Here is a 12,500-nt window from a genome sequence, read left to right on the forward strand (position 1 = left end):
AGCATATGATCAGCTTTACAAAGAGCTAGATACCAAGGAAGGGCAAGGAAAGATCTTTAAACTAGCACACATGAGAAATAAGAATACCAAGGATATAACACACATAAGACAGATTAAGGATAAGGATGGAAATATACTGAGAAATGAGAGAGACATAATAAAGAGATGGGAAGAATGTTTTGAGGCCTTACTGAATGAAGAAAATGAAAGATTTCTAAGAGGAGACGGACACACAAATTGTGGACCAGTCACAGAAATAACAAAAGCTGAGGTTAGAGGGGCACTGGGAAAGATGAAAAATGGTAAAGCTGTGGGACCAGATGGCATACCTGCAGAAGCATGGAAGGCTCTTGATGAGGAAGGAATTGACATATTGTGGCAGTTAATGAAAAAGATTATGGAAAGTGAGACAATACCCGAAAAATGGAGGGAAAGTATATTAATCCCAATATTCAAAGAGAAAGGGGACATACAGTGTTGTGAAAATTATCGAGGAATAAAACTCATGTCACATACACTTAAGGTATTTGAAAGAATTATGGATGAAAGATTACGGCAGCAAGTCTCCATCGGTAGACAGCAACTAGGATTCATGAAGGGGCTTAGTACTGTGGATGGTATTTTCGCTTTGAGACAAATTATGGAAAAGTACAGAGAGAAGCAAAAGGTCTTGCATATGGCCTTTATAGACCTAGAGAAGGCATATGACAGAGTACCACGACAGGAAATATGGAGATGTCTCAGGGAGAGAGGAGTGATGGAGAAGTATGTCAGAATGATCAGGGAGACGTATAGAAATGTAAAGACCAGCGTCAGATCTACAGTTGGAAGAACAGAAAATTTCCAAGTTGGAGTTGGGCTACATCAGGGATCTGCTCTAAGCCCACTCCTGTTTAACATCGTCTTGGATGTGTTAACAGAGGATGTCAGGGAGGAGCCACCATGGTGTCTGCTCTATGCAGATGATATAGTCTTGGTAGCCGAGAACAGGGAAGAACTGGAGGGGAAACTAGAAAGATGGAGATATGCCTTGGAGAGTAGAGGTTTAAGAATAAGCAGGAAGAAGACAGAGTATATGACAACCGAGATGGATGGCGACCAGCAAACAACAATCAAATTAGGCGGAGGAAACATCAAAAGGGTTCATAAATTCAAGTACCTTGGTTCAGTGATCGACAATGGGGGGAACATGGAAGAGGAAATTAACAACCGGATTCAGTGTGGTTGGAACAACTGGAGGAGGGTGTCTGGTATCATATGTGATAGGAAAGTCCCTATAAGATTGAAGGGCAGAGTGCACAAGGCAGTGGTCAGACCAGCAATGACATATGGATTGGAAGCAGCACCCCTAAAGAAAACAGAGGGTAGAAAGTTGAACGTAACCGAGATGAGGATGCTTAGGTGGATGAGTGGAGTAACCAAAAAGGACAGGGTTAGAAATGAACATATTAGGGGTACAGTAAAAGTCACTGAGGCATCAAAGAAAGTGCAAGAGGCAAGGTTAAGATGGTATGGCCACCTGATGAGAAGAGAAGGGCAACACATGGCAAGAGAAGTGATGGACGTGGAGGTGGATGGAACACGAAGGAGAGGAAGACCTAAGACCAGGTGGAGAGATTGCATTAGAGATGATATGAGGGAGAAGGGAGTATGGGAGGAAATGACACAGGACAGAGGGAGATGGAAGAGACTCATTAGAAACGGCGACCCCGAATAGGGATAAAGCTGGGAAGAAGAAGAAGAAGACTATTATATTATCATTATTATTATAATTATCATTATTAATAATAATATTAATATTATTATTATAATAATAATAATTATTATTATTATTATTGTTATTATTATTATTATCATTATTATTATTATTATTAATATTAATATTAATATTATTATTATCATCATTATTATTATCATTAGCATTACAAAAGTCATGTTCTTGTTCGTGCATCAACTCTCCATTTCTCTTCTTGCAACATTTCCCAAGTTCTTCTCATCTATCTTCTCCTTTCCCTTCCCCATCATCCTCCTTCCCACTGCACTCCTCCAAATGCTTCTTCCTCCTCCTTCCTCCCCCAACTCACTCCTCCTCCCCCCCCCTCCCCCCCTTGGGAAATACCTCCCACTGCTTAAAGGTAAACTTGAACAAGAACGTGAAATCCAGTGTCTTCGTTTCTGTTCTTATTTTTTGTTTTGTGGTGATAAGTATGTAAGAATAGATTTGCAGGTGGCGAGGTCTTGCATTCAATGTGAGTCTGTTTCTTTTTCTTTTTTAATAGTTGAAAGGGATGATAATAATAATAATAATAATAATAATAATAATAATAATAATAATAATAATAATCATAAAAATAATAAATGATATTAACAATAATAATAATAATAATAACAATAACAACAATAATAGTAATTATAATAATAGTAATAACAACAACAACAACAATAATAATAATAATAATAATAATAATAATAATAAAGAAATTTCAGGTCACATTCACTTTTTAACCTGATTGATGAGACAAGCTCTTACAATCAATAAAAGTTTTCTATATACTTTTGTTTTCAACAATTTAATGGGCTAATAAAATAAACAGTAATAATAATAATAACAATAATAATAATAATAATAATAATAATAATAATAATACATAATAACATTGCTAGTAATTATAAGTTACCTTCACTTTAGTACCTGATTGAAATTCTTGATTAAAGGCTTCAAGGAAAAAATTCATTAGTTCATAGATTTTAAATAATTTAGCTTAGTTGCGAAATTAATATACAGAATATATATGAAGGGTATATATATACTATACAGTATAAATTTACTGTGTATATGTACTATATATTTATATATATATGTTTATACCCAAACACACGCACATACACACATAATATAATGTATATATATATATATATATATATATATATATATATATATATATATATATAAATGTATATATATATATATATATATACATATACATATATATACATACACACATATATATACATATATATATATATATATATATATATATATATATAGATATATATATATATATATATATATATCTATATATATATATATATATATATATATATATATATATATACATTATATATACAGTATATATATATATATATATATATATATATATATATATATATATATACATACATACATACATACGGGCACCGTGCACGTATATTATTATTATTATTATTCCTATTAATATCATTATTATTATTACTAGCTAAGCTACAACACTAGTTGGAAAAGCAACATGTTATAAGCCCAAGGTCTCCAACAGACAAAACTAGCCCAGTGAGGAAAGGAAATAAGGAAATAAATAAACGACATAAGTAATGAAAATGAAAAACGTGAACATGTCGTTCGTAACCTTTGACCTCGGATTACCTTCTCCTTTTCCCCAAGAACAGGGGAAGGATCAGACTTCAGAGCAAAATGTTTAAAGCTTTACAATCCTTTGATCACCAAACAGGCTGACACTCCTCAGCCCGGAGACCAGTTGACCCTGATGGGAGGGGAGGGGGCGGGGCTTAGGTGTGCAAGGGGGCGGGGCTTAGGGGGTGTAGGGGGGCGGGGCATTGGTCACGATAACAGCAGTTATTCGGGAAGGGGAATATAATCCTTGGGGATTCTAAATAGGATCTTCATGCTGGATAGATTTAAACTTTGACATGATCATCAGGAGTGTATTTGCTTGTTTTTTTTTTTTATTATGACTTTCATTTAATATATAAATAAATTTATTGTTTTTGAAATGATAATTTTTATCAATGCATAGCTATATTTATTGATCTTGAAATTATAATTATTCTGTAATGCATAAATGAATTTATTGATTTTTAAATTTCAACTTTTACTTAATGTATAAATAAATTTATTGTTTAGAATCAAAATTTTTATTTCATGTATAATTTCTTTAAAAATTATCATTTTTCTTTAATGCATACTCAAATTTATTGATTATGAAATTATAATTTTTTTCTCTAATGCATAAATAAATTGTTTTTTTAAATTATATATATTTTTCTTTATTGGGCAGAAAGTTGGTTGTTGATAACGATATTATTATTACTCTAAAGGTCTGATAAGATCATTTTTGTTTAAGTTATAATTTTGTTCTTTATATTATTATTATTATTATTATTATTATTATTATTATTATTATTATTATTATTATCATTATCATTATTATTATTATTATATTAATCTAAAGGTGTAATAAGGTAATTTTTTTTGAAATTACAATTGTTTTCCTTTAAATATTATTATTATTATTATTATTATTATATTAATAATTCAATAATTTAAAGGTGTGATCAGATAATTCTTTGCAAATCATAATTTTTTTAATGTATGGAGAATTGATGTACAGTGCATTGATTTATAATAATAATAATAATAATAATAATAATAATAATAATAATAATAATAATACCAATGATAATAATAATAATAATAATAATAATAATAATAATAATAATAATAAATAATAATAATAATAATAATAATAATGATCAACACATCTATGATACAATTGTAAAGTAAATTCATCATATCATACGGAAGCAATAGAACCTTCTCAAGAAAAAAAAAATAATTAAAAATGGGGAAAACAGAGGTGAAGACAAAGTTCCAAAGCCAGACAGTGATGGGACAGATTAGTATTATTAGTATTTGCTAAGTTACAACCCTAGTAGGAAAAACAGGATGCTATAAGCCCGAGGCCTCCAACAGGGAAAATAGCCCAATGAGGAAAGGAAATAAACTACAAGAAAAGTAATTAATTATTAAAATAAAATATTTCAAGAACAGTACCAACATTAATATACATCTTTCATATACTGTATATATATATATATATATATATATATATATATATATATATATATATATATATATATATATATATATAACTAGTTATCGAAATGAGTGATTTGACAATTGTTAAATAACGAATATTAAAGATCGCACATTGTTTATTTGTAAGACCTTAAAAACTTGAGGTTTTCCTCTATAGGCCTACTTACGATAGATTTCAGTCTTTATATTTTCAAATATCTGTCAAATATCGCTAAATTTGATAATAAAAACATATCTGTTGTCAAAGTATATGTCTAATGTTTATGTAATGAAAATAAATTAAAGATAATTAGTTATATTTTTTTTAATGCATAAAGTTTACAAATCTGTGGCATTTGAAGTTTATTCCGGTGGGACTCATACAAGTTTTTCATGTAAGAATATATATTTTTCCGTTTAAATGTGGAAATAAATAGTCCTTGAATGACATGGTTCAGTGAATGATCTTTGCCTCGACTGAAGTGTTTAAATATTCTCTACTCTATTCGGGCTTTCCTGATTCTATTAACTTTTTTCTCTACTTTCAAATATGGGTCTATCGCTCCCTCCGCTTTCATTTTCTCCTTTCTTGTTCCTTCGAGTCTGTTACAAATCATTAAAGTTCCAGTTTATTTAGTCTTTGCTGTTTAAAACCCTTGAACTATATCACTGATAAGAAACCTTGTGAATTATTTGAGGAAGAGGAAACTGGAATCTTCCGTATCTCTGATACTTTGATTCACGAACTATCGCGGACGACTGATTACGTAAAGTTACTGTTTAAAGGTTATCGAAATTAGCCAAAAATGAATATTATATCAATAAGAATGTTTTTTTAATAAACTCTTCCCTTAATGCTACTTTTAAAAAAAATAGTTTACTTATTCACAAACTAACATCAAGAAAGGGAAGGTAACGAAGTGCATCAAAAACTTTATGAGACCTCTTTAGAAGTGAGTCGCCGTTCCAATAATACTTCCAGTTATCAAAAACATATACAATATAACGTAATAAATCATATCCAGTAACCACACCATCTAAAGAACATCTCTAATACATAAATAACATATTCTAATAGATATTCTTTATATATTTCCAGTCTGTAAATGTTGAATTTAGCAATAGCCTTCGAAAAAATTCTCACATTTCTTCACAAACCTTTGATATCGGGAAGCCTGAGGTCCGGACAAACGGTCAGAAGGGCTTTCACGATGTTTTCGTCATCCTGAATCACAGCCAGTCTGAGAGGTGTGCTGCCTGAAATGATTACAATGATAATAATAAGAATAATGATAATATCGATATAATGATAATTATAACAATGATGATAATGTCTGTCAGGAGAATAGGAGGCGAAGACAATAAATTATCGAGTATAGACATTTGACTGAAACTGAAAATTTTAAATATTCGGTATATAGCATATATCTTTTCCTTGTGAAGTGATATATAGGCCTATATATATATATATATATATATATATATATATATATGTATGTATATATATGTGTATATATATGTGTATATATATATAAATATATAAATATATATATATATATATATATATATGCATGTACGGATAATATTGTGAAAATAAATTAGGCGAATGCAACACCAGTAGAGTTTTAAACGTATAATCAATATGGCAGTAAAGAAATATGGAATTAAAAGTATGTTTAAACACAATAATTCCAGTCACTGTTGCTTCTTCACCTCAAAAGACAATTCACCAGATAACATAACTTACCAAATTTATCTCTTGCGTTGATATCGGCCCCATGTTCCAGTAGAAGCAGGGTCGTGTTTAGATGGCCATTCCAGGCTGCCAGATGTAGGGGTGTTTGACCTGCAAAGGAGGAGGAAGAGTTGTTGTATTTGGAGGTTTAAAGATTATTCATGGGCTGGTGTGTAAGGTTTAAAGATAACTCATGGATGGTAGAGGCAAGGGACAGTGACAATGCCCTAGCAGGATTATGACCTGGGGACTGACCATATATATATATATATATATATATATATATATATATATATATATATATATATATATACATATATATGTATATGTGTATGTATATATATACATATATATATATATATATATATATATATATATATATATATATATATATATATATATAATCAGTGTCCAAGACCCCTCTCCACCCAAGCTAGGAGCATGGAGGACCAAGCGATGGCCGCTGATGACTCATGGATGGTAGAGGCAAGGGACAGTGACAATGCCCTAGCAGGATTATGCCCTAGGGCCTGACCATATATATATATATATATATATATATATATATATATATATATATATATATATATATATTCAGTGCTCAAGACCACCTCTCCACTCAAGCTAGGAGCATGGAGGGCCAGACGATGGCCGCTGAAGACTCAGCAGGTATAGGCTACCTATAGGATCCCCCTAACTAACCCACCCTTAGCTCATAAGGATGGTGAGGTTGCAGACACTACAAGAAACTATCGAGCTTGAGTGGGGCTCGAACCCTAGTCCGGCAGATTACCAGACAGGGACGTTTCCAATATACTACCACAAGTCCCTTCTCCACCCACGGTAGGACCAGGGAAAGCCAGATATTAGGAGCCTGTAGAGCAATAGGGCCCTCAAACTCACCTCTATAGTTCGCAAGGACTGTAATATTTCAGGTACTAGTGAAGACTATCAGATTGTGAATGGGGCTCAAACTCTCAACTCACATATTGCATATCAGAGACGTTCACAATTTCATATTCGGTATCCAGCGTTGAGAACGTTTTCCCTTTTTTGACTCCCACTCATCGTCTTATTTTGAACGTACGAGCACCTTCAATAGACCTAACTTCGTGTATTCATTGGTGTTACATTGTTCTCATTTTCTATTTTCTTGGATGTGAACCGTATCAGTGTACTTTTATACATTCGAATATATTTAGTCATCTGTACGTTTTAAAACATTATTGTCTTATCCTGATACGCCTGTTCACGCATAAAGACACACCCACCCACCCACTCATCCTCTAACCCGCGCGCGCGCGAGCACACGCACACACACACAGCAGGACTCAAACCCCAGTCCTATAGATCACCAGGAAGGGAAATTTCCAATCGGCCACTGCAACGGCAATTTTGGAGTAATAATTCAAAGATGTCAGCATTTAATTTAATGGCTTTTAGTACATGTGTTTACAGAAAAACTATGACAGTAAGTTAATAAATAACACATGCGAACGATAAATATTTAAAAGTAGGCTATTTGGTCAAATATAGAAGATTGTATAATTTTGGTTTTATAAATGAGAGCTAATCAGCTGTAGCTAAGTGATGTTTTGACATAACAGCTGAACGTATATATATATATATATATATATATATATATATATATATATATATATATATATATATATATATGTGTGTGTGTGTGTGTGTGTGTGTGTGTGTAACTTCTCTTCAAGCATCACACTAACAAAATACCGTATATATATATATATATATATATATATATATATATATATATATATATATATATATATATATATATATATATATATATATATGTGTGTGTGTGTGTGTGTGTGTGTGTGTGTAACTTCTCTTCAAGCATCACACTAACAAAATACCGTTTCAGTCTAGTCTTCCCAAGGCTTGTTTTCCCGCTGAGCATGACCCCGCTGTAAGACATTTCTCATTTCTTATCAACGCTACCACAAACATTCAGTATCCTCATCCTACTATTTCTGATTCTTTTCCCTTTCGTTGATGTTTATTAGGTAAACAAAAGTATAGATGGTCATGAGACCGCAAATCCAACCTTTGGCCTTGAAGATCATATGACACTCATCCGTCGAAGAGAGGCGAGAATGGGACATTCTCTTTTAGCAGCATATCGCTCGGTCTAAAGGTTTAAATTACGGTCATGAGTAGCAAAGACAAGGGACACTATTAATGTTATTATTAATTGCTAAGCTACAGCCCTAGTTGGAAAAGCAGCATGATATAAGCCCAAGGGCTCCAACAGGAAAAATAGCCCAGTGAGGAAAGGAAAAAGGGAAAAATAAAATATTTTCAGAACAGTAACTTTAAAATATATATCTCCTATAGACTATAAAAACTTTGAGGAAGAGAAATTAGATAGAATAGTGTGCCAGAGTGTACTCTCAAGCAAGAGAACTCTAACCCAAGACAGTGGAAGACCATGGTACAGAGGCTATGGCACTATCCAAGACTATGGTCCATTTCTTTTAGCGAGTCATATTTGCAGACTCGAAACAGTGCCCTTTTAGCTCGGAAAAGTTTCCTGGTCGCTGATTGGTTAGAATTATCTTGTCCAACCAATCAGCGATCAGGACACTTTTCCGAGCTAAAAGGGCACCGCTGCGAGTCGGTGCAAATATGACTAGCTAAAAGAAATGGACTATAGATCTAGAGATTGACTATATATACATATGATTAACACCCAAGGCCCCTTCTCGATCAAGCTACGACCAGGGAGACCAGACCATGGTAGAATATTACTCTATAGGTAGACCTAGAGTACCTATATAAGGTACTCTAGGTAGACCTATAGGCTCCCCATAACTTCCCATCAGTGGCTCATAATAATGGTGATGTTGCAGACTCTACAAGAAGTCTCTAACGGGCTACTACAACCCTGTTTAAGCGATGCAGTCGGTGGTTTTAGTAATGAAAAGACGTTAAATATAGGAACAATGACTGAAATATGTGTTATTATAAAGTGTCAGTTTTGGATATTGTAGAATTTTGTTTATAGAACATTCATTAAAATGTAATGAATAATTATTTTTTATTAATCGTTGACATGCGTTGCTGGAAAATTGTATTTTGAGTAATCATAAGCATTTCTCTAAATATGTTTATTTACTTATCAATTCGAATTTGAAAAAAAAAATAAAATAAAAATATAAGGGCAATATCTCCAACGTTTTTGGATATTTAGAAAATTGTCGAGTTTATTGGGATTTTAGTTCCTATCTGAAGAAACCTTGAGATCAAATTTAAAAATGAATCTGGTTAATATAAAATATGATATGCAATAGCGCTTGTATATTATATAACTAGGTATTCAATTGCGTGTTCTTTTTATATCAATGTAAATAGTATTTATGGTCTGGCTGTTCTGACGTTTATACGGTAGCATGGTATCAAAAGTTCATGTATAGTTATCTTTGAGTCTATTTGCGTGTGTGCGTGCACTTATACACGCAAAGAAATGCATTAAAGCATCCAGCAAAATATAGAAAACAAATGAGAGAAGATATCTCGAATTTATTTTCATCCGTGCACAAGTATGTAGGCCTATACGTAAATTTTCAGCTTCAAAATCGAAAGTGGTAGATTCTTTAACATCCATCATACCAACAATAAAAAAAGAAATACAAGATCTTTTCCTCGTACCCTATTGGCACCTGGCACCGAAGAAATCATTAAAAGAGAGCGTAAACTTCACAACTTTCTCTTGGCACGTTAGCCAGCCTCGACCAGCCCTGAAAAGGCTTGTTGCGCTCGGCGTCTTTCTTTTTGGCAGACACACATGGTACGAGGGGGGAGGGGGAGAGTCGATGGGTCTGGTGGTGGAGGTATGGTTCATTGCAACGGTAGCTCATGAGATGTACAAATGTTTTCATTTATCTTTCTTCCATACTGATTTTATTGTTTATCTTTTGAATGATTTACCCTACATTCGAGAATATTAATTACTTGAGTTTTTTTCATCTGTGTGTGTGTGTGTGTGTGTGTGTGTGTGTGTGTGTGTGTAAAATGCATTACATTTTCTTTTTCCTTCAAAAGTCTCTTTAAGGAATAACAGGACGTATTATTCTTAACAATCTACAAGCACTTTGTTTAATCTAATCTACCACATTTTTCTTAGCGAAATGTTTTAAACTTTTGTAAAGTTTTCATATCCTACCTTGCATAAATAAGTGATAAAATCAAATTCCCAAACAACCATTTCTTCTCCCTAGTATAATATCTTTCACTAAAAAGGCATCGAATTCTTACTTACCTCTTATATCAGATATGTTGCTTGAAGCTCCCGCTTTCAGGAGCACTTCGGTGACTCCTTCCTCTCCATTTTTGGCTGCTATGTGCAACGCTGTTATCCCTGCAACGGAAAACGGTTCTTGGTTGAATTCTCTAAGCAGTTTTTTTAATGCATTAGGTTACTGTTGGTCTGGAAAAGCTATAAAGACAACAAGATATACCTATTTATAATTAGAATTCTTAGTACTACATTTTTATTCTTCCTCTCCATTTTTGGCTGCTATGTGCAACACTGTTATCCCTATAACGGAAAAGTGTGTTCTTGGTTGAATTCTCAAAGTAGTTTTTTTAATGTATTGGGTTATTGTTGGTCTGGAAAAGGCTATAGAGGTAACGAGAAATGCCTATTTATAATTAGAATTCTTAATGCTACATTTTTTATAATGTGCTGACCATAGTCAAAAGCGATACGGCTTTATTAACTATTATTGTTAATATAGCTGTTACTACGTCAAAAGTACTGACCATAGTTAACATAACAGCTTTATTATTATTATTATTATTACTTGTTAAGCTACAACCCTAGTTGAAAAGTAAGATGCTATTAGCCCAGGGGCCCAAACAGGGAAAATAGCCCAGTGAGGAAAGGAAACAAGGAACAAATAAAATATTTCAAGAACAGTAACAACATTAGAATAAATATTTCCTATATAAACTTTAAAAACTTTAAAGAACAAGAAGAGAAATAAGATAGAATAGTGTGCAGGAGTGTACCCTCAAGCAAGAGAACTCTAACCCAACGGTTGACATTGGATGACCATAGTACAGAGGCTATGACGCTACCCTAGATTAGAGAACAATGGGTTGATTTTGTAGTGTCCTTCTCTTAAAAGAACTGCTGAACATAGCTAAAGAGTCTCTCCTACCTTTACCAAGAGGAAAATGGCTAATGAATAATCACAGTGCAGTAGTGAACCCCTTGAGAGGAAGAATTGTTTGGTAATCTCAGTGTTGTCAGATGTATGAGGACAGAGGATAATATGTAAAGAATAGGCCAGACTAATCTTTCTTCATGGCCAAGTGGTAGCCTATGTCACTGTTCATACAAGTTTCCTGGACCAGGATTCGATTCCCGACCGGTCAGAAGCTATTGTCTTTGTGTGATTTCCCCTGGGGCTCTGATCCCGAGATCATTAAGAGAATCCAGACATTAATGTATCAAACATATATGGCTTATTTGAATATTCATTCTATGTGTAGGCAAAGGGAAAATGAACCGTAACCACCGAGAAAGATCCAATGTAATACTATAGTCCATTTCTTTTATCGAGGCAGATTTGCACCGACTCGCAGCGGTGCCCTTTTAGCTCGGAAAAGTTTCCTGATCGCTGATTGGTTAGAATTATCTCGTCCAACCAATCAGCGATCAGGAAACTTTTCCGAGCTAAACGGGCACCGCTGCAAGTCGGTGCAAATCTGCATCGCTAAAAGAAATTGACTATATCTGGCCAGTCAAAGGACCCCATAACTCTCTAGCGGTAGCATCTCAAACCGGGTGTCTGGTGCGCTGGCCAACCTAATTTCTTTTATTGTTAGCATAGCTGTTACTATGTCGCTAGTACT

General features: G+C 33.3%; 1 protein-coding gene across 5 annotated transcripts in view; it reads right to left on the bottom strand.

The window, feature by feature from the left end:
- Positions 1-12,500, bottom strand: part of LOC137633204 (adhesion G protein-coupled receptor L4-like) — an 83,627-nt gene that overhangs the window by 51,067 nt on the left and 20,060 nt on the right. For all 5 annotated transcript variants that reach the window (XM_068365369.1, XM_068365366.1, XM_068365365.1 and 2 more), the window contains 3 exons: positions 10,900-10,998; positions 6,621-6,719; positions 6,032-6,130 (listed from right to left, as the gene is read on the bottom strand). In XM_068365369.1, coding sequence (XP_068221470.1) covers positions 6,032-6,130; positions 6,621-6,719; positions 10,900-10,998 — 297 coding nt within the window. The remainder of the gene's footprint in view (positions 1-6,031; positions 6,131-6,620; positions 6,720-10,899; positions 10,999-12,500) is intronic.

The sequence above is a fragment of the Palaemon carinicauda genome, chromosome 42 (assembly GCF_036898095.1).
Source record: "Palaemon carinicauda isolate YSFRI2023 chromosome 42, ASM3689809v2, whole genome shotgun sequence".
In the NCBI taxonomy this organism is placed as follows: domain Eukaryota; kingdom Metazoa; phylum Arthropoda; class Malacostraca; order Decapoda; family Palaemonidae; genus Palaemon; species Palaemon carinicauda.